The sequence below is a fragment of the Oncorhynchus tshawytscha genome, linkage group LG09, assembly GCF_018296145.1.
Source record: "Oncorhynchus tshawytscha isolate Ot180627B linkage group LG09, Otsh_v2.0, whole genome shotgun sequence".
NCBI classification, from domain to species: domain Eukaryota; kingdom Metazoa; phylum Chordata; class Actinopteri; order Salmoniformes; family Salmonidae; genus Oncorhynchus; species Oncorhynchus tshawytscha.
The window spans coordinates 17,056,460-17,080,533 of record NC_056437.1 but is presented as its reverse complement, the minus strand read 5'-3'; the positions used below and the strand labels follow the sequence as shown (position 1 = coordinate 17,080,533).

Genomic DNA, 24,074 nt, shown 5'->3' with positions numbered 1-24,074 from the left:
TCAGGCTGGTCTGGTTTTCTCTGCTTAGTTCGTTCCGTTGGATTTGGCCATCACACACACAGAGAGTACGTGTTCACACAAAACACACAGGAAAGCCAGGTAGGGCATGTGTGAGCCTGTGTAGGACCCAGAGGGGGTGTGTGTGTTAGTAGTCTGGCTGCTATGGTAACCAGAGGGGCCCACTAAAGCCCCTAATCTCTAATTTGTCCTTCATTAGTCAGACACAGAGAGGGGGGAGAGAACAGGAGAGAGCAGGATAGGGGAGAGGGAGAGAGAGAGAACAGGAGAGAGAGCAGGATAGGAGAGAGAGAGTGGAGAAAGAACAGAAGAGAGAGCGGGATATGGGAGAGATTAGGATAGGGGAGAGGGAGAGCAGGAGAGAGAGCAGGATAGGGGAGAGAGCGGGATAGGGGAGAGAGAGAGGAGAGAGCGGGAGAGAGAACAGGAGAGAGAGGAGAGAGCAGGAGAGAGAACAGGAGAGAGAGCAGGATAGGGGAAAGGGAGAGAGAGAGAACAGGAGAGAGAGAGCAGGATAGGGGGGAGAGAGAGAGCAGAGAGAGAGGGAGAGAGAACAGGAGAGAGAGAGAGCAGGATAGGGGAGAGGGAGAGAGAACAGGAGAGAGAGCAGGAGAGAGGAGAGAGCGGGAGAGAGAACAGGAGAGAGAGGAGAGAGCAGGAGAGAGAACAGGAGAGAGAGCAGGATAGGGAAAGGGAGAGAGAGAGAACAGGAGAGAGAGAGCAGGATAGGGAGAGAGAGAGCAGAGAGAGCGGGAGAGAGAACAGGAGAGAGAGGAGAGAGCGGGAGAGAGAACAGGAGAGAGAGAGCAGGATAGGGGAGAGGGAGAGAGAGAGAACAGGAGAGAGAGAGCAGGATAGGGAGAGAGAGAGGAGAGAGAGCGGGAGAGAGAACAGAGAGGAGAGAGGAGATAGGGCGGAGAGAGAACAGGAGAGAGAGAGAGAGCAGGATAGGGGAGAGAGTGGGATAGGGGAGAGAGAGAGGAGAGAGAGCGGGAGAGAGAGGAAGAGAGAACAGGAGAGAGAGAGCAGGATAGGGGAGAGAAAGAGGAGAGAGCGGGAGAGAGAACAGGAGAGAGAGGAGAGAGCGGGAGAGAGAACAGGAGAGAGAGAGAACAGGAGAGAGAGAGAGAGCAGGATAGGGGAGAGAGAAAGGAGAGAGAGCGGGAGAGAGAACAGAGAGAGAGAGGAGAGAGCGGGGGAGAGAGAACAGGAGCAGGAGAGAGAGCAGGATAGGGGAGAGAGAACAGAGAGAGAGAGCAGGATAGGGGAGAGAGAACAGGAGAGAGAGAGAACAGGAGAGAGAGAACAGGAGAGAGAGAGCAGGATGTGGGAGAGAGAGAACAGGAGAGAGCGGGAGAGAGAACAGGAGAGAGAGAGCAGGATAGAGGGGAGAGAGAGAGAACAGGAGAGAGAGAGCAGGATAGGGGAGAGAGAGAGAACAGGAGAGAGAGAGCAGGATAGGGAGAGAGAGAGAACAGAGAGAGAGAGCAGGATAGAGGGAGAGAGAGAGAACAGGAGAGAGAGAGAGCAGGATAGGGGGAGAGAGAGAGAACAGGAGAGAGAGAGGGATAGGGGGGAGAGAGAGAGCAGGAGAGAGAGCAGGATAGGGGAGAGAACAGGATAGGGAGAGGGAGAGGAGAGAGAACAGGAGAGAGGGATATGGGAGAGAGAGAACAGGAGAGAGAGCAGGATAGGGGAGAGAGAACGGAATAGGGAAGAGAGAACAGGAGAGAGAGAGCAGGATAGGGAGAGAGCGGGATAGGGGAGAGAGCGGGATAGGGGGGAGAGAGCGGGATAGGGGAGAGAGAACAGGAGAGAGAGCGGGATAGGAGAGACAGAACAGGAGAGAGAGAGAGAGCGGGATAGGAGAGACAGAACAGGAGAGAGAGTGGGATAGGGAGAGAGAGAACAGGAGAGAGAGAGGGATAGGGGAGAGAGAGAACAGGAGAGAGAGAGGGATAGGGGCGAGAGAGAACAGGAGAGAGAGAGGGATAGGGGCGAGAGAGAGCGGGATAGGGGAGAGAGCGGGATAGGGGAGAGAGAGAACAGGAGAGAGAGAGAGCGGGATAGGGGAGAGAGAGAACAGGAGAGCGAGAGAGAAGAGGAGAGAGAGAGAGAACAGGAGAGAGAGGGGAGAGGGGGAATGTAGGAAGCAGGAAGCAGCACATGGCTGATAATAGATGACTGGGGGTTCAGAAGGTCAGTGAGAACACACACAGCACAGCCCATTACGTCTCTCTACAGGTTCAGTACAAGTGTTCTATAAAACAGAGAGCAGGCCAAGGTCCAAACGCAGGGTATTACCCTGGGCGCCTACCTAGTACCTACCATCCTGTCTGGCCATCCCTGTCCCTTCCCCAGGATGCTGGCTAAACACGCCAAGCATACGGCTGACACCCTGACGTGTGTGACGCACAACCAGTGTGGCACAGATACACACAGTGAGGTTGAGCTCTGGCACCTCAACATGCCAACACTATTTCTATTCAGAGATGGGATAGGCGAGGAGAAGAGGTGGGGGAAATGTGTGGGTCTGTCTGACACCTCATTAAGAAAGGTCTACAGATGTGCTGTACGTACGAGGTATTCTCCGTCTTCTAAAGACCCTTGGACTAGCTAGGCCTCTCCGCTGCCTTTAACTGACCCACTGGAGAAAAGAAGATTTAGGAAACATGGCAAGTAGTAAAGCAGTGTGTTTTGGGTGTTAGAATGTTCTAGAAGTGTCAAGCATGGTGTGTTTGGAATGTTACAGGCAGGCAGGTAGTTGTTGGCTCAGGGGACTGGTTCCGTAGCCTAATAGTTCCATGCTGCCAGAGTTTTGTTGGGTGTTGCGCTGAGCAACAGTAATCCCATGATGCTTTGGGAGCAGCAGGCTTTGACTTGATCAGAGCTCTATGGGTACAAATAATCCTCTACCGACACATCCCCTTTAAGGGAGGCCACTGTGTGCGTGTGTGTGTGTGAGATAGATGTGGTCTGTACAGCTGATAAGAAGAAAGATAAAGCCAAATTGGGGTATGTGGCTGTTTGTGTTTCAAGTTTCATTAGTCGTATGTACGGGATATGCATGGTGTACATCGTCCAACAAAATGCTTCTTGCAGGTTCCTTCTCCACAATGTAACAACAATAATGTGTATGTGTGTGTGTGTGTGTGTGTGTATGTGTGTGTGTGTGTGTGTGTGTGTGTGTGTGTGTGTGTGAGTGAGTGAGTGAGTGAGTGAGTGAGTGAGTGAGTGTGAGTGAGTGAGTGAGTGAGTGAGTGAGTGAGTGAGTGAGTGAGTGAGTGAGTGAGTGAGTGAGTGAGTGAGTGAGTGAGTGAGTGAGTGAGAGTGAGTCTACTTTTGCTCATGTCTGTATTTTTCCTCCTGAATCCAGGGGTAAATTATGTAGTTTGGGAATTTCAGCCGCACGGAGCTGAGAAATACCCAGGCAGAACTCCAGGACTTAGAGCAGGAAAACTACACAGGATTTACACACAGGACATGAGAAATACCCAGGCAGAACTCCAGGACTTAGAGCAGGAAAACTACACAGGATTTACACACAGGACATGAGAAATACCCAGGCAGAACTCCAGGACTTAGAACAGGAAAACTACACAGGATTTACACACAGGACATGAGAAATACCCAGGCAGAACTCCAGGACTTAGAGCAGGAAAACTACACAGGATTTACACACAGGACATGAGAAATACCCAGGCAGAACTCCAGGACTTAGAGCAGGAAAACTACACAGGATTTACACAGAGGACATGAGAAATGGCACCAGAGGAAACATTTCACCTCTACCACAGATACCTCTCTTCCCACCCTTCAGTTTTCAACCTCCCTCTCCAACTACCACTACTGCAGAACCACTACAATACATTTTACAATCTTATGAAATATTTACCAATCTGTACATCATACTAAGAAAAGTCTAAATAGGCCTACATTTCCCACCTCCGCCTATTGATAAAGTATGTCAGACTAACTCTGAAATCTCAAACGCTTCATATTCATGTAGGCTGTACAGATCTGGACTTCTCTGCTATAATGTGTATGATGCCCTCTGTGTGGTGCAGTTCTGCCTTGGTTCACTGCCTAACCATACTGCAGCTCCAATAAAAATGGATAATGTGAGGCAGAAAAAGTCACCATTTGCTCTCACTTTTATACTGATAAACAACATCGAGCCCAGTAGAGAGACAGAGTGTGAGTGAGTGAGTGAGTGAGTGAGTGAGTGAGTGAGTGAGTGAGTGAGTGAGTGAGTGCACGCGATCGTTCAGGAGAACGCCAGAACATTGATTGGATTGAGGATTGCAGATGAGATAGCCAGCATTAAAATCAGTGCCTAAATCTGCTAGGGCCTTGGGGTTTCACGTGCACTGCAGTGAGTCAGTGTTACAATAGCGTCAGTAAACAAACATTCTATTTGCATTCTGTTCGGTACAACTCTATTGTTCGTGTTCAACACCATCACTTCAGAATCAAACTCTCCCCTCTACCACAGTGGAATTCACCAACAGGCTGGGCCACATCTCTCACATAACAGACATGAGTCTATAAAGCCTAGCCAGCCACCCCATAAGGCATTGTCTGGTGTGTAAACCCTAACCGGCTGTACCATATGTACAGACCCTATGTTTTATAGAGAATACATATGAACCTTCACACTTCAAAGCACACGGGTCAAGGTGTGTGTGAATATAGATATAGATATATACATATAATAAATAATGTGTGTGTGTCTAACTGAGACGATGATGATAGGAGGGGAAAGGCCAACATTGGTCTTACTGAGCGACAATGGAGGTTATGAATGTGTTATTATTACGCAACGTGTCATTATCCTACCATTATTACCCTGAACACCCATCCGGTAGCTGGAGATCATGTCAGGCCTGTTCTGCCGTCCTTCACGCAACCTTTACACTTGCTTTGTCTGGAACAAAACCCCGGCCTGCTGGTACACTATAGTGAACGTAGCCAGAAGTAGTGTCCTGTGCAGTAGTCTGGTTGTAAATGCTTGTAGCAGAGGGAGGGACATCAAAGCCCTGTGTGAGAGTCTGATCTGAGGCAGGGTGAGATTTGACTGTGTGGTGACACTCTGCCATCCCCACGCCAGGACCAGACCACAGCCCTCAGCTCCAACCATTGACCAGCAGGATGCACCTGTAATGAGGAAGAAGACTTGCTCTATCACTCTCCTGCGCTCCTCCTCCTTCATGTCTCTAAAACATGAGTAGACGACCAGCTATAAGAGCCCAGGCTTTGATACTGACTTACCCTTAAGTATACCATCTTCCTCCCCTCAGCCCAGTGCCACTGGAGTCTCTACAACAACAGCCCAGTGCCACTGGAGTCTCTACAACAACAGCCCAGTGCCACTGGAGTCTCTACAACAACAGCCCAGTGCCACTGGAGTCTCTACAACAACAGCCCAGTGCCACTGGAGTCTCTACAACAACAGCCCAGTGCCACTGGAGTCTCTACAACAACAGCCCAGTGCCACTGGAGTCTCTACAACAACAGCCCAATGCCAAGTATTCAATTCTGCACTCTGCATTCTGATGGTGAAAACCTCGGTAACACTAATCTCAGTGATGTTGTAATGAAGTTAGCCTAAGTTAAACAGAAATAGCTTTAAAAGGAGGTAAACAGCTGTAAATAGATGGCCGTAAATAGAGGTACATGGCCGTAAATAGAGATACATGGCCGTAAATAGAGGTAAATGGCCGTAAATAGAGGTACGTGGCTGTAAATAGAGGTACGTGGCTGTAAATAGAGGTACGTGGCTGTAAATAGAGGTACGTGGCTGTAAATAGAGGTAAACGGCTGTAAATAGAGGTAAACGGCTGTAAATAGAGGTAAACGGCTGTAAATAGAGGTAAACGGCTGTAAAATCCAGAATAATGGTGACAGAAGCTCTAAATACAGAAGTATCCTCCAGAAACACTTGACACACAAACCCATTGCATCATGTCCTCTACTTAATCTGTAATGATCTGAAAAGAGTTGGAAGAAAGTGAAAGTAACATGGCGGAAGCCCGTCGTGGCTGTCTTCCCCCTGCTCAACTCTCTCATATCAGTACAGAACGAGGAGAGGAGACAGAGGAATGAAGTCCCTTCAGAGGACCAGAGAAACAGTGAGGGAGTTAGGCAGTGAAGCCTAGGTTCTGTAGACCTTGGCCCTGATATGCATATTCTGCCATTTCTGGGCCTAAAATGGCAGTGTGCTATTCTGTCATGCATGACTAGCAGTGTGTATGGCCTGCGTGGTTATAATGAACTCAGCCCACTAAACACAAAGAAAATAAACATGCCCAGCTCCCTGTCTGATGATAGACTGGGTCTACGTCGCTCACATATCTTATGGCAGACAGTCTTAATGCCAATCATTTCTGGATTAAGTTGCAACCACAATATGCTCCTTCCTGGGCCAGTGTCATATGGTCAGAGGCAACGTTGTTGTACAAACATGACATCAGGTTATACTGGGGTGCTTGTGTCTTTATCTAGCAGCATATTAATCTGTATTGTTATGTTAAATGGCCAAACTGTCCTGTCAACACTAGATACTGGTGAGTGAATGACTGAGAGCACGACAGTATACACCAGCCTACATTCTGGTCGACACAAATACACTCAGACTTCCCACAGTAGAGAGAGTAAAACCTTTGTGTCTTCTGGTTCTGATTATCAAAGATATCATCTCTCCCATCCCCCAAAACAACACATACAGGCAGACACGCATGCATGGATCCACGCGCACACACCATAACATCTCACTCAAATCCTCCAAAGTCCTGTCTCAGCAATAAGACACTCACAGCTAATAGGATCCGTGTTGACGAACTCTGACCTCATAGAACAGAGACAGATGGAAACAGACAGACAGACAGGGGGGGGAGAGAGAGATGGGGTCACCGAGGTAAAGGACAGGGGGAGGGGTTGAACTTGACCTCGTTGGGGTGCCGTGGGAGGGGGTTAGGAGCTGCTTTACAAGCTGGATCAATGTTGACACGACACGCGCTGCTAGAGGACAGGATAATGCATTTATAAAGGGGATAATGAATATTAACGTCTAACAATGAGGTAATGAATGCATGATACATAAGCCACAACATTAATAACTTCTGTGAAAAGAAAGACATGGTTATAAACGTGTAATAGGCCTACACCATTTATAACCAGTTATTGGAGGATGACAACACATTGCATAACAATAACAACCGTAGGCACGTATGAAGACATTGGTTAGAGAAAAAAAAGGCTAATATTTATTTCCCTTGACTTTCCTACGTTTGCCTTATCACGGTTCTGTATTCCACATGCCCATATGGAAAAGGACTCTGCCTTGCCTGCACCTGCTTGCACAGTGAAACGTGTATTTATCCACACAGAAAGACACACACACTGCAACGTGTCAGTGTTTATAGACCGCTAACAGCAGTGATAGATCCCTGTGATAGAGAGGAGCGCTAGCCATAGCCCGTCCTGTGTGTGTGTGTGTGATAGATCCCTGTGAGAGAGAGGAGCGCTAGCCATAGCCCGTCCTGTGTGTGTGTGTGTGTGATAGATCCCTGTGAGAGAGAGGAGCGCTAGCCATAGCCCGTCCTGTGTGTGTGTGATAGATCCCTGTGAGAGAGGAGCGCTAGCCATAGCCCGTCCTGTGTGTGTGTGTGATAGATCCCTGTGAGAGAGGAGCGCTAGCCATAGCCCGTCCTGTGTGTGTGTGTGTGATGGATCCCTGAGAGAGAGGAGCGCTAGCCATAGCCCGTCCCTGTGTGTGTGTGATAGATCCCTGTGATAGAGAGGAGCGCTAGCCATAGCCCGTCCTGTGTGTGTGTGTGATAGATCCCTGTGAGAGAGAGGAGCGCTAGCCATAGCCCGTCCTGTGTGTGTGTGTGATAGATCCCTGTGAGAGAGAGGAGCGCTAGCCATAGCCCGTCCTGTGTGTGTGTGTAATAGATCCCTGTGAGAGAGAGGAGCGCTAGCCATAGCCCGTCCTGTGTGTGTGTGTGTGATAGATCCCTGTGAGAGAGAGGAGCGCTAGCCATAGCCCGTCCTGTGTGTGTGTGTGTGATAGATCCCTGTGAGAGAGAGGAGCGCTAGCCATAGCCCGTCCTGTGTGTGTGTGTGTGATAGATCCCTGTGAGAGAGAGGAGCGCTAGCCATAGCCCGTCCTGTGTGTGTGTGTGTGATAGATCCCTGTGAGAGAGAGGAGCGCTAGCCATAGCCATAGTTTGCGGACGACACAACAGTGGTAGGCTTGATTACCAACAACGACGAGACGGCCTACAGGGAGGAGGTGAGGGCCCTCGGAGTGTGGTGTCAGGAAAATAACCTCACACTCAACGTCAACAAAACTAAGGAGATGATTGTGGACTTCAGGAAACAGCAGAGGGAACACCCCCCATCCACATCGATGGAACAGTAGTGGAGAGGGTAGCAAGTTTTAAGTTCCTCGGCATACACATCACAGACAAACTGAATTGGTCCACTCACACACAGACAGCATCGTGAGGAAGGCGCAGCAGCGCCTCTTCAACCTCAGGAGGCTGAAGAAATTCGGCTTGTCACCAAAAGCACTCACAAACTTCTACAGATGCACAATCGAGAGCATCCTGGCGGGCTGTATCACCGCCTGGTATGGCAACTGCACCGCCCTCAACCGTAAGGCTCTCCAGAGGGTAGTGAGGTCTGCACAACGCATCACCGGGGGCAAACTACCTGCCCTCCAGGACACCTACACCACCTGATGCTACAGGAAGGCCATAAAGATCATCAAGGACATCAACCACCCGAGCCACTGCCTGTTCACCCCGCTGTCATCCAGAAGGCGAGGTCAGTACAGGTGCATCAAAGCTGGGACCGAGAGACTGAAAAACAGCTTCTATCTCAAGGCCATCAGACTGTTAAACAGCCACCACTAACATTGAGTGGCTACTGCCAACATACTGTCAATGACACTGACTCTACTCCAGCCACTTTAATCATGGGAATTGATGGGAAATTATGTAAATATATCACTAGCCACTTTAAACAATGCTACCTTATATAATGTTACTTACCCTACATTGTTCATCTCATATGCATACGTTGATACTGTACTCTATATCATCGACTGCATCCTTATGTAATACATGTATCACTAGCCACTTTAACTATGCCACTTGGTTTACATACTTATCTCATATGTATATACTGTACTCGATATCATCTACTGTATCTTGCCTATGCTGCTCTGTACCATCACTCATTCATATATCCTTATGTACATATTCTTTATCCCCTTACACTGTGTATAAGACAGTAGTTTTTTTTTGGGAATTGTTAGTTAGATTACTTGCTCGTTATTACTGCATTGTCGGAACTAGAAGCACAAGCATTTCGCTACACTCGCATTAACATCTGCTAACCATGTGTATGTGACAAATAAAATTTGATTTGATTTGATTTGATTCCTGTGTGTGTGTGTGTGATAGATCCCTGTGAGAGAGAGGAGCGCTAGCCATAGCCCGTCCTGTGTGTGTGTGATAGATCCCTGTGAGAGAGAGGAGCGCTAGCCATAGCCCGTCCTGTGTGTGTGTGATAGATCCCTGTGAGAGAGAGGAGCGCTAGCCATAGCCCGTCCTGTGTGTGTGTGTGTGATAGATCCCTGTGAGAGAGAGGAGCGCTAGCCATAGCCCGTCCTGTGTGTGTGTGATAGATCCCTGTGAGAGAGAGGAGCGCTAGCCATAGCCCGTCCTGTGTGTGTGTGATAGATCCCTGTGAGAGAGAGGAGCGCTAGCCATAGCCCGTCCTGTGTGTGTGTGTGATAGATCCCTGAGAGAGAGGAGCGCTAGCCATAGCCCGTCCTGTGTGTGTGTGATAGATCCCTGTGAGAGAGAGGAGCGCTAGCCATAGCCCGTCCTGTGTGTGTGTGTGATAGATCCCTGTGAGAGAGGAGCGCTAGCCATAGCCCGTCCTGTGTGTGTGTGATAGATCCCTGTGAGAGAGGAGCGCTAGCCATAGCCCGTCCTGTGTGTGTGTGTGATAGATCCCTGTGAGAGAGAGGAGCGCTAGCCATAGCCCGTCCTGTGTGTGTGTGTGATAGATCCCTGTGAGAGAGAGGAGCGCTAGCCATAGCCCGTCCTGTGTGTGTGTGTGATAGATCCCTGTGAGAGAGAGGAGCGCTAGCCATAGCCCGTCCTGTGTGTGTGTGTGTGATAGATCCCTGTGAGAGAGAGGAGCGCTAGCCATAGCCCGTCCTGTGTGTGTGTGATAGATCCCTGTGAGAGAGAGGAGCGCTAGCCATAGCCCGTCCTGTGTGTGTGTGATAGTGAGAGAGAGGAGCGCTAGCCATAGCCCGTCCTGTGTGTGTGTGTGATAGATCCCTGTGAGAGAGAGGAGCGCTAGCCATAGCCCGTCCTGTGTGTGTGTGTGATAGATCCCTGTGAGAGAGAGGAGCGCTAGCCATAGCCCGTCCTGTGTGTGTGATAGTGTGAGCCCGTCCTGTGTGTGTGTGTGTGACAGATCCCTGTGAGAGAGAGGAGCGCTAGCCATAGCGTCCTGTCCTGTGTGTGTGTGATAGATCCCTGTGAGAGAGGAGCGCTAGCCATAGCCCGTCCTGTGTGTGTGTGTGTGATAGATCCCTGTGAGAGAGAGGAGCGCTAGCCATAGCCCGTCCTGTGTGTGTGTGTGTGATAGATCCCTGTGAGAGAGAGGAGCGCTAGCCATAGCCCGTCCTGTGTGTGTGTGTGTGATAGATCCCTGTGAGAGAGAGGAGCGCTACCGTTGGCCCGCCCTGTGTGTGTGTGTTTCTCTCTCATCCAGGCAGTCATGTCCATGACATGTTTACTATGAGCTGGCTATCAGATAAGTAGCTTTCCAATCAGCAGGACCTGAGCAGGCTAGATAGGTAGGGCCTCTAATTTGGCCTTGGGATAAAACAGACTGGGACACCTGCCAGTGACAGACAATTCAGCAGAGACATTAACAACTGTATGTTTATCATCCAAAACAACATTGAGGAATATGATATGTAACACTTTACTTAATACCCAGTGTCATAACAGTCATAACCATGTCATAATAGCAAACACAACATGGTCGTAACACTGTAATGACACATTTTTACACCTGCTGTGACATATATTGCGTTATTTTGACTGATTATGACACCTAAAGTAAAAACTGACATTTATTCAGATTAGCCTACATGTCAACAGTATATTTCTGATATATTTATACACACATTACCAGTCAGAAGTTTGGACATACTTACTCATTCAAGGGTTTTTCTTTATTTGTACTATTTTCTACATTGTAGAATAATAGTGAAGACATCAACACTATGAAATAACACATGGAATCAAGTTACCTCTGCTGCAGATGATAAGTTCATTAGAGTTAACTGCACCTCAGACTGCAACGCAAATAAATGCTTCAGAATTCAAGTAAAAAGACACATCTCAACATAAACTGTTCAGAGGAGACTGCATGAGTCAGGCTTTTGTGGGTGAATTGCTGCAAAGAAACCACTACTAAAAGACACCAATAATAAGAAGAGACTTGCTTGGGGCAAGAAACACGAGCAATGGACATTAGACTGGTGGAAATCTGTCCTTTGGTCTGATGAGTCCAAATTTGAGATTTTTGATTACAACCGCTGTGTATTTGTGAGATGCAGAGTAGGTAAACGGATGATCCCTGCATGCTTGGTTCCCACCGTGAAGCTTGGAGGTGGTGTTGTGATGGTGCTTTGCTGGTGAGACTGTCTGATTCATTTAGAATTCAAGGCACACTTAACCAGCATGGCTACCACAGCATTCTGTAGCGATATACCTTCCCATCTGGTTTGCGCTTAATGGGACTATCATTTGTTTTTCAACAGGACAATGACACACACCCAGACACACACCCAGGCTGTGTAAGGGCTAGTTGACCAAGAAGGAGAGTGATGGAGTGCTGCATCAGATGACCTGGCCTCCACAATCACCCGACCTCAAACCAAATGAGATGGTTTGGGATGAGTTGGACCACCGAGTGAAGAAAAGCTGTCCTCAAGGCAACGGGTGGCCACTTTGAAGAATCTCAAATATAAAAGATATTTTGAATTGTTTAACACTTTTTTGGTCACTACATGACTCCATGAGTTATTTCATAGTTGATGTCTTCACTATTATTCTACAATGTAGATTTTTTTTTTTTTTTAATATATATATATATTTTTTTTTAATGTAATGAGTAGGTGTGACCAAACTTTTGATTGGTTCTGTGTATAGAAATATATCTGGAAACATACTGTTGACACGTAGGCTATGGTGTAATGGAATGTTTTGTCTTGTGTGGTAGGTTGACATTTATGTAGATGTCATAACCAGCCATAAAATAAAACAATATATATCACAACAGGTCTAACTATATGTCAGTGTTATGACCATATTATAAAAACAGGTTATGTCAGCTGTTATGACATATTATGACATGGTTATGACCATGTCATAACGTGTTATGTGTGTCAAGAAAATTATCATATGATTTTGACCGTCAATAAGGTAATAATAATTTGGTTGTTAAGCAGGCAGTTAACCTACACGTCACATATACTGTGTGTGTATGTGTACTTCCTGTGTAGAGAGGGTGTGTACTGTATACCACACTGTACATATGCATGTGTGCCAAACAGATCTGTAACGGATCCTCTCCCCCAGGTCTGTTCACAACGAACCCCCCTCTCACATTCTTCCCCCTCTTGCTGAAGCACGTGTGGGAAGATTGCATGTTTTATTTATCAATTCTTGGCTCCATTCTTCCAGTAAATTCCAGACTGTGTTGCAAGCAGCCAAGAAACCCTCCCTGCGTTTTTTCTGCTGTCATTCCCCATTGCTAGCATGCAGATTGAGCCCTACGCACACGCTTACACACACACAAAGGAGAGAGGCATGCTCATCTCTGACAGGATTTTTTTTTTTCTTTTTTAATCGGAAAATCGGCAGCAAACCCTGTGGAAAATAAGGAGAAAGGAGAGCCTCTTGATAGAGGAGGAATCATTTGTCTTCTTTCTTTCCCAATATGAGCAGAAAGACTAGAGGATATGCAGCAGGGTCGGAAATAATTGATACCCTTGATAAAGATGAGCAAAAATGACTAAAAAAAATAATTTAAATACTGAGCTATAATGTATGCACAAAGGGAGAAATTATATTGTATTCTAATACAATTTCTCAGAGAAAGAGATTTTATTTAACAAGTCAACAAACAAAAACATTTATCCAAAAAAAGGTAGGGGTTAAAAAGATTGACACCTCTGTTTCCAATACCTTTCAATACCTCCCCTTGTGAGGAGAACGGCACTGAGCCTTTTTCTAAAATGTTTGAGGAGTTGACGAACATTGGGAGAGATCATTCCTCCATACAGAACCCTTCCAGATCCATTGAAATCCTCCATCTGGCCTTATGGACGGCCCTCTTTAATTCAAACCACAGGTTTTCAACGGGTTTCCAGTCTGGAGACTGAGATGGCCATTGCAAAATGTTGAGACCAATTAACAATTTTTGTGGATCTTGATGAGCGCTTGCAGTTATTGTCTTGCTGGAAAATCCACTTGCGGACAACTTTCAGCCTCCAGGCAGAGGCAACCAGGTCTTCGGTTAAAATGTCTTGTTACTAGGTAAAGTTCATGATGTCGTTGACCTTAACAAGAGCCCCCAGGACCAGTGGAAGCAAAATAGCCCCATAACATCAAAGATCCACCACCATATTTTACAGTAGGTATGGGTTTATTTTCTGCTTATGGATTCTAATTTCAACATCGAACCCAACACTGGTGTGATTGGCCAAAGAGCTCTATTTTCATGTCATCTAACCAGTGCTTTGGTCAGATTAAATTAAAATAGAGCTCTTTGGCCACACACACCTGTGTTGGGTTTGGCGTAGAAATTGGAATGCATAAGCAGAAAAGAGCCCCATACCTACTGTGAAATATGGTGGTGGATTTTGGGATGAAAGAGGGCAGTTCATAAGAGCAGATGAAGGATATCAAGGATCTGCAAGGATTCTGTATGGATGTGTTTTCCAACTCTTTTAGAAAAAGGGCCAGTACCATTATCCTCTCAAGGTGTGTTATTGAAAATGTATTGAAAACAGAGGAGACAATAAAAATATTACTTTTTACTAAATATTACAACAAATATTTCTCTGAGCAATTGTATTAGTAAAAAATATAATTAAAAAATTATTTTGAGCATACAATAGAGCTCATTATTTGTATTATTTATATTATACAGTCATTTGCTCATCTTTATCAAGGGTGACAATTTCAGACCCGCTGTAGCGGTGCTCTGCCTATAGACTAGATAAAGACACAGGCCTGGGTCTATAGTATAATGTGTTAGATAGTCAGCAGCCTGGAGCTCTGTTGGCACTCTGGCTAGGGCACAAAGCCCAGCCGATCCACTGCGTTCAGAGGGAGGAGGGGACAGGGAGGGATGGATTGCCATGCAGAAAATTACTTTTGCATATTGTATTACAATTCAGATTAACCACGCAGAGTAATGGGATTAGAACGCTGAACGCTTTCCAAAGGCGGGGGATGGAGAGCTCTAATGAACTCACAACAAAGGTGGCATATGAGTTCGAATATGGAGGGAGCCCCGCAGGTATCTCAGGGTCGACGGGGGGGTAAATTACGTGACCGTGCGTTCAATAGTATGTAAGGCTACATTTTGGTAGGCCTGCTAATGATTATTACAATGACGGAAATAAGCACACTTGACCCAATTAGCAGCAATTTGGAGCATCTCAAGGTCCATTTAAAAAAAATTGTCAATGTGGCTTTAAATCGCGATTACTTCCACTCCTTTCCAACAAGCAGTGAAAATAAATAAAAATACGCATTTGTTTGCCTTCCTTTTGGAGGGTGACAGAAAGCTGAAAAGACAAATGAACATGAAAATGGGAACAAAGTACCAAGGCTTTCAATGGGAATGCCTCACGGCTGTTCAATATGCGCACTGGGTAGGCTAAAATACGATCCTCGACCAAAGCTGTGTTTCCAAAACGGCTATTTCTCAGTTACTCAAATATAACATGATTTGATTGCATAACATAATCGTCTGTAATCGTTTTCGTCTACATATTTCCAGTGAAGAAATAGGATGGCACGTACGTAGAAATAACTGTCAATTCAGCTGAGAGCTATGTTCTAGCTGGTTAAACCAGAAAACCTCCCCCATGCCTTTCACTTCGGAAAATAAACACAGTCGACAAGGTTCAGCCCTGAACCGTGTTACGCGACACACTCACTGCCCAGAAAAGCATCGCCTTTTTCAGTTCAAAGTATGAAAATAGACTATTAGCCTATTTGTGGCAGGCTAAATGAAAATATGAAAAATGTTAGAATGCGAGTCAAGTATATGGTCACATTTATTAAATCCCCCATCTACTTCCGTAATGGTTACGCTATTTTTCAACCAAGCAAGCAAACAAAAAATCACTTCAAGCATAGCACATGTATTATGGTACATAGACATAGCCAACTGTATTATAATAACCAATATATTGTTATAAAAATAGAATTAGGATTTTTGTAAAAAAAGGACCATCATATAGCCAACACACATAGCGCCAACGCAGCTCGGCGATTTAACCCTCCCCCTTTTGTCGCCTCAATCCCCTTTGTTCAAACCTAATTCAACACACTTCCTTTTTCGTTTCTCGCTGCTTTAGTAATATATTTCAACCCATGTTGTTTCGTGTTCTAGTTTTGACCATAAATAAAATAAAATGTTATTTTTCATCCACTTGGGTCCTTCTACTCACCGACTTGCAATACGTTGTCCACACAGCCGCTCTCCAACAGAGCGATGCCTCGTCTGAAAGGCAGCCGCGTCTCATCAATATTTTCCCCGCTAGTTCCACTCTCCTCTCCCCCTGTACTGAACGAAGAATACATGCAGATCTCCCGTTCACTCCTTGGGAAAGACCAGTAAACGATCCGTCTCTGTACGGGCTCCGGGATCCGTTCGAAGCGCTCCTCTACCCGTTGAAACGGCCACTTCTCAGCCACTTTCCGGGCCGAGATGTCCAACAGAGACTCCGGGGTCTGGGTTTTGCTCGACCCGCCTTGGGCCGCACCCGAACCGCCACATAACGTACCCCCGGCCCGTTGTCCCTGTCTACAATTCGTGTTATAACCCGGTCTACAGCAGAGCCGTTTGGCTGGGGGCTGCTGAACGCGCTCCGCCATGATAGCACTGCTTTAACATCGACGGCGGAAGTCAACGTACCATATAAACTGGATAAGGAAGGGAAAAGGTTACGCTAGAATCGATTGTGTGCCGTGTATGGGCAAATGGACCTTATTTGGGCATGGTGGGCGGTCCGTTTACAATGTTGTCAAATCCCGTTGTGTTGACAAATTGAGAAAGGGGCGGGGCCTATCCGGTTCTAAAAAGGGAATGAAAGGCGGAATTCCCGAACGTCGGCAAATCCTTTGTGAGGCAGTTCGTTCGAACAGGACAAGTTGGGAAGGTGCCGGGGAACTTGTATATATGTTTTTCAGGATGTACAGGCCTTGTAATGAAAATGATGGGCGACCATTGACATTTCTCTTGACGGACTGAGAAGGCAGTCGTGGGCGCAAAACGCGAAAAACGGGGGTAAAGGGGGGGTTGGATCCGTTGGGTGGTGATTGTATCTGTCAGTTGGCAGGGCCTCGTGGCTCGGGGAGAGGGGGACGGGCGTGCTGGAATACAGAGACGCCCTATGTGACGTACAGTTCCAAAGGAATGTGGTGGGCATGGAGAGAGAAGGAGTGAGAAAGGAAAAAGAGGGGAGAGAGAGAGTCATGAAAATGGGGTAAAGGTAGAGAGAGAAAGAAAGAGAAGGGTAGAGAGAAATATGCAGAGTGGAGGTTAAATTTAATCTGATGTGGGAGTCTCAGTGGTGTTCAGTAAAACCCTGCAGCCTGGAGGCAGGATTAATTGATTAGAAAATGTGATGTATTATTGCATCTAAAATGGAGAGTGTTGTAATCTTTGGACAATCAATGCAATGTCATTCATTGCAACAGATTCAGACAAGTCAGCTCGTTCCCCCTCTATCTTAGATTTGATTCTCTTTGATTTCTTTTCATAATTTTAGTTATTTTAAGAGTATTATTCCTATCCACAATAGGAATATCCACAACAGTTATTACACTAGGACAGATCCCCCATGTCACATTTTCTCCCCTTTTTGAGAGGATTAATTACACAGGAACAAGACAGACCAAGTCCCCCAGTCCAGTTGCTGTCAATGGGCCTTAACGGACTGCCCTGCCTCAATGCTCCCCTGAAGGCAGGCAGGAATCCACTGTGCCAAAGAGGTAATTTCTCAGTGTGATTCATGTCTCGATAGAGTGGAGAGAGAGCCCGGGGAAACGCAGAAGTGTCCTGTTTTGTCCCCAGGGGATAAATAAAGTTGTGTTGAATTGTTTAGGTGTTGGTGACACGGGTCTCAACCAAATGGTAAGCCATACAGCAAAAGCATTTTAAAAAGGGGGAAAGCATGTGTGTTTTTTTGATATTTAAAAAAGTGTGAGAGCATAAGTGTGTTTGGGTCCAACTCGGCCTCTGAAACAACACCACGGGTTACTGCTGGTGGCTCTGAAACACCACCACGGGTTACTGCTGGTGGCTCTGAAACACCTCCACGGGTTACTGCTGGTGGCTCTGAAACACCTCCACGGGTTACTGCTGGTGGCTCTGAAACACCTCCACGGGTTACTGCTGGTGGCTCTGAAACACCACCACGGGTTACTGCTGTTGGCTCTGAAACACCTCCACGGGTTACTGCTGGTGGCTCTGAAACACCTCCACGGGTTACTGCTGTTGGCTCTGAAACACCTCCAAGGGTTACTGCTGTTGGCTCTGAAACACCTCCAAGGGTTACTGCTGTTGGCTCTGAAACACCTCCAAGGGTTACTGCTGTTGGCTCTGAAACACCTCCAAGGGTTACTGCTGCCCTAAACAGGTAATTCATCAAATAATCTGAGCAGCGTTGGCCAAAACAAACCCGTATGATCTGACAAGTCCTGGCAGCATTTAAATGAAGCATCTGGCAACATCCTCTGAGCTGGCCACTGATGTGCTAAGTGTGTTTGATTTCTTCATTGTTAGAAAGGCAGCAATGTTTGTTTACAGACCCTACCTCTCGGTTTTTCTGTGTCATCTGCCATTTTGACATTCTTTTTGACTTTACTGTCTTACATACTTAAAATCATTTTATTTGACTGAAGTATACCTGGCACAATATGGTCCATAGTGATGCTTTTGCAATAGTTATTATCATCAATGTTGGTGTTGGCATACCTCTGGTATATCTTTGTATGTTTCTTTTTCTCCTCTGATCAACTTAGTTGTTTCTCTTTCTACCTGAGGCAACAATTTCCCGCATATATCCATTTACACTTACATTACCACCTGCCGATGCTTCCCCATCTTCCCCATTCTAATGAACAGTAGTTGCTCCACGCTGGGTGAGTGATATGAGCCTGGTGGCTGAATATGTTTCCCATTGTCTCATCTCACCATGCGGTGACAGGCAGATACAGTCAGGCAGCCTCTGGGATAACAGAGCCTATTCTCTCAGCATGGGAGGAGCAGCGGGGGTCTGGGGAGATATATACACTGATACACACACACATACAAACACACACACATCACATGCACAAACAGTACAGTACACATGTGTTGTCTAATGTATATGCTGTAAACGTATAGTGACACAAATTAAATCTCTTTAGTTGTATTGATTTGTGAAATAAAACAATAGAACCCAACATTGATTGCAATATATTGGTCCTTTCATGAGTCACATAAATGCAGGCAAAATGACAGTTTATACTGCAGCTGGAGAAGAAATACTGCCATTCATGTTTTAAATATGATTCTGTATTTCCATGTCATTGTAAGTCTCTCAATTTATATTTTATAACTAATTATAGTAATGTGGTTCTTATCATCTATTTTCCACCCTGTATCTTTTCATCAGGCTGACATCGCATTGAATAAACCATGTTCTCTCTCTCTCAATTCAATTTAAGGGCTTTATTGGCATGGGAAACATTATGTTTACATTGCCAAAGCAAGTGAAATAGACAATAAACAAAAGTGAAATAAAGTTTTTTTTTTTTTACAGTAAACATTTTACTCACAAAAGTTTCAAATGAATAAAGACATTTCAAATGTCATATTATGTGCAAATAGTTTAAGTATAAAAGGGAAAACAAATTAACATAAATATTGGTTGTATTTTCAATGGTGTTTGTTCTTCACTGTTTGCCCTTTTCTTGTTGCAACAGGTCACAAATATTGCTGCTGTGATGGCACACTGTGGTATTTCACCCAATAGATATGGGAGTTTATCAAAATTGGGTTTGTTTTCAAATTCTTGTGTGGTCATACATTGGGCAGGAGGTTAGGAAGTGCAGCTCAGTTTCCACCTCATTTTGTGGGTAGTGTGCACATAGCCTGTCTTCTCTTGAGAGCCAGGTCTGCCTACAATGGACTTTCTCAATAGCAAGGATATGCTCACTGAGTCTGTACATAGCCATAGCTTTCCTTAAGTTTGGGCCAGACACAGTGGTCAGGTATTCTGCTTAGGTATTCTCTGTTTATGGCCAAATAGCATTCTAGTTTGCTCAGTTTTTTAGTTAATTCTTTCCAATTTGTTAAGTAATTATCTTTTTGTTTCTCCTGATTTGGTTGGGTCTAATTGTGTTGCTGTCCTGGGGCTCTGTGGGGTCTGTTTGTGTTTGTGAACAGAGCCCCAGGACCAGCTTGCTTAGGGGACTCTTCTCCAGGTTCATCTCTCTGTAGATGATGGTTTTGTTATGGAAGGTGTGGGAATCGCTTCCTTTTAGGTGGTTGTAGAATTTAAGCAGGACACACGCAGGTTGGAATATCAAAGCAAAATCTGAACCAATTATATTAATTTGGGGACAAGTTGAAAAGCATTAAATATTTTTGGGAATTCAGCTAGCTAGCTTGCTGTTGCTAGCTAATTTGTCCTGGGATATAAACATTGGGTTGTTATTTTACCTGAAATGCACAAGGTCCTCTACTCCGACAATTAATCGACAGATAAAACGGTCAACCAAGTTTCTTTCTAGTACTCTCTCCTCTTTCCATCAGGCTTCTTCTTTTTCTTTGGACTTTATATTCCGATTGGCAACCAACTTTAAGGTGCATTACTGCAACCGACTGGAGTGTGGACCTCAGTTCATCTTTCAATCACCCACGTGGGTATATGCTCCAATATACCAATGAGGAGATGGCAGATGGGTATATGCTCCTAAAAAACAATAAGGAGATGGGTGAGGCAGGACTTGCAGTGCGTCGAGCGTCGCAAATAGAACCAAGTTCTATTTTAGCGCCTGGCTACGTAGACGCTCGCGAGCAGTGTGGATGCAATGATTGAATAAAAGGTATGTGTACATTTTTATTGCAATGATCGCGCACGCTCCGTGTCTGGTCTGGTCAGCATGTTAGTGTGGGAGAGGTGGAAAAATTATTGTTATCGATCAATAATGATAAACCTCCTGGCATTGGGAACTTAGATAGAAAGCTACTGAGGATGGTAGCTGACTCTATAGCCACTCCTATCTGTCATATCTTTAATCTAAGCCTAGAGAAACATATTTGTCCTCAGGCCTGGAGGGAAGCCAAAGTAATTCTGCTACTTTGTGGTAAAGCGGCCTTTACTGGTTCTAACAGCAGATCTATAAGCTTGCTGCCAGCTCTTAGCAAACTGTTGGAAAAATGCTACAATGCTATTTCTCTGTAAACAAATTAACAACAGACTTTCAGCATGCTTATAGAGAAGGGCACTCAGAATGTACTGCACTGACACAAATGACTGATGATTGGTTGAAAGAAATTGATCATAAGAAGATCGTGGGAGCTGTGCTGTTAGATTTCAGTGCAGCCTTTGATATTATTGACCATAACCTCTTGTTGAAAAAACATATGTGTTATGGCTTTTCATCCTCTGCCACATCATGGATTCAGAGATATCTATCTAATAGAACTCAAAGGGTTATCTTTAATGGAAGCTTCTCTAATGTCAAACATGTAAAGTGTGGTGTACCGCAGGGCAGCTCTCTAGACTCTTTACTCTTTTCTATTTTTATGGTCTGCCACTGGCAATAAACAAAACATGTGTGTCCATGTATGCTGATGATTCAACCATAAACGCATCAGCAACCACAGCTAATGAAGTCACTAAACCCTTAACAAAGACTTGCAGTCTATTTTGGAATTGGTGGCCAGTAATAAACTGGTCCTGAACATCTCTAAAACTAAGAGTAATGTATTTGGTACAAATCATTCCCTAAGTTCTGGTAATAAATGGTGTGGTAGTTGAACAAGTTGAGAAGACTAAAATACTTGGTGTTACCTTAGATTGTAAACTGTCATGGTCAAAACATATAGATTCAATGGTTGTAAAGATGGGAAGAGGTCTGTCCGTAATAAAGAGATGCTCTGCTTTTTTGACACCACATTCCACAAAGCAAGTCCTGGAGGCTCTAGTTTTATCTTATCTTGATTATTGTCCAGTTGTGTGGTCGAGTGCTGCAAGGAAAGACCTCGTTAAGCTGCAGCTTCAGCTGGCCCAGAACAGAGCGCAAACCTGTTTAAAAAAAGAAAAGATAAAGAAACACCTCACGGCACAACGCCTCTCCCCTAGTTGGCCTAGATAGTTTGCGTGTATGTGTTGGTATTGATATGTAGCCTACCTGTGCCCTTTTAAAATAAATGTTTTATTGATGTAGTTCTGTCCTTGAGTTGTTCTCGTCTATTAATGTTATGTATATTGTCATATTTCATGTTTTGTGTGGACCCCGGGAAGAGTAGCTGCTGCTTTTGCATCCTAATATAATACCAAATACCCCACAGCCCTGTGGAAAGGAAGTGTGTGTTTCTTTGCACACTTGTTGTTTGTGTACATGGATTTTATAATGTCATATGTTTTTCCCCCAACACCACTTTCCATCAACTTCTATAGCAGACCCTCATGCCAAATTGAGTCAAAATCTTTTTTGAAATCAACAAAGCATGAGAAGACTTTGCTTTTGTTTTGGTTTGTTTCTTTGTCAATTAGGGTGTGGAGGGTGAATACGTGGTCTGTCGTACTGTAATTTGGTAAAAAGCCAATTTGACATTTGCTCAGTACGTTGTTTTCACTGAGGAAATGTACGAGTCTGCTGTTAATAATAATGCAGAGGATTTTCCCAAGGTTGCTGTTGACGCATATCCCACGGGAGTTCTTGTGGTCAAATTTGTCTCCACTTTTGTGGATTGGGGTGTTCAGTCCTTGGTTCCAAAATATTGGGGAAGATGCCAGAGCTAAGGATGATGTTAAAGAGTTTTTGTATAGCCAATTGGAATTTGTGGTAGGATACCATCAACACCACAGGCCTATTTGGGATGGAGGATTTGCATTTTGTCCTGTAGTTCATTCAATGTAATAGGAGAATCCAGTGGGTTCTGGTAGTCTTTAGTAGTTGATTCTAATATTTGTTTTTGATCATGTATATGTTTTTGCTGTTTGTTCTTTGTTCTTTGTTATGGGGCCAAAAATATTGGAGAAGTGGTTTACCCATACATCTCCATTTTGGATAACTCATTGTGTTGCTTTTTGTTTTCCAATTTTTCCAGAAGTGGTTAGATTCTATGGATTCTTCAATTACATTGAGCTGATTTCTGACTTGCTGTTCCTTCTTTTTCCATAGTGTATTTCTGTATTGTTTTCGTCATTCACCATGGTGAAGGCATAGGCTCAGGTTTTCTGGTTCTCTATGTTTTTGGTTGGACAGGCTTCTCAATTTCTTTCTTAGGTTTTTGCATTCTTCATCAAACCATTTGTCATGGTTGTTAATTTTTGTAGGTTTTCTGCTCGTCTCTCTCTCTCTCTCTCTCTCTCTCTCTCTCTCTCTCTCTCTCTCTCTCTCTCTCTCTCTCTCTCTCTCTCTCTCTCTCTCTCTCTCTCTCTCTCTCTCTCTCTCTCTCTCTCTCTCTCTCTCTCTCTCTCTCAAGAATTTCTCTCTCTCCAAGAATTTCACTTGCAATGAGAACATGGCTGACATGACTCTTGGAACCCCATAAATCATGGAAATGTGACACAAATACTGCATAAAATCATAATATATACAAAATTCATAGTCCTATAAGTTTTATAGACTTAATTGTAGATGGATTCCTATTCCTACCTGACTCTGTTGCCCCTTATTGAATAAAGACTTATACAGCATATTCCATAGAGCATATAAGTATTTTCATCTTATTCAGTCATAAAGGTTCCTCTCAAAGCTACGATAACATGATTTCTATAGCCAGACCTCTCTAACGCAGCAGGCTAAGACGGCAACTGAGGAAGATAACGGATGACACTGCTGCTAGCACCAGGGGATCATACACACACACTTTTCTTTCTTTCTCTCACTCACTCACACACACACACACACACACGCCCGCACACACACACACACACACACACACACACGCACGCACGCACGCACACACACACACACACACGCAGACACATACACACACTTTTCTTTCACTCACTCACTCACTCACTCACTCACTCACTCACTCACTCACTCACTCACTCACTCACTCTCACACACACACACACACACATCCAGAGATCCTGTAATGCCAGGCTCATTTGCATCCTCATCAGTATGCATGAAATCTCAGACTGAACTGTAATACCCTAACTGCTGCATAATACACTCTAATGAGTATGAAAGTGAGCATGACAATTAAAACTCACATTAATCACTAAACGCTACTCTCAAGGAAGATGGCAGATAGAGAATCAGTAGAGAGCAGGAGTAAGGAGGGATAGCAGAGAAGCAGTAGAGGGCAGGAGTAAGGAGGGATAGCAGAGAAGCAGTAGAGAGCAGGAGTAAGGAGGGATAGCAGAGAAGCAGTAGAGGGTAGGAGTATGGAGGGATAGCAGAGAAGCAGTAGAGGGCAGGAGTAAGGAGGAATCGCAGAGAAGCAGTAGAGGGCAGGAGTAAGGAGGGATAGCA

General features: G+C 45.1%; 1 protein-coding gene across 1 annotated transcript in view; it reads right to left on the bottom strand.

Annotated features, from left to right (window-relative positions):
• Positions 1-16,283, bottom strand: part of LOC112257465 (zinc finger SWIM domain-containing protein 6-like) — a 91,328-nt gene extending 75,045 nt beyond the window's left edge. The window contains exon 1 of the mRNA XM_042326623.1: positions 15,812-16,283. Coding sequence (XP_042182557.1) covers positions 15,812-16,238 — 427 coding nt within the window. The 5' untranslated portion in view covers positions 16,239-16,283. The remainder of the gene's footprint in view (positions 1-15,811) is intronic.
• Between the last annotated feature and the right edge of the window lie 7,791 nt (positions 16,284-24,074).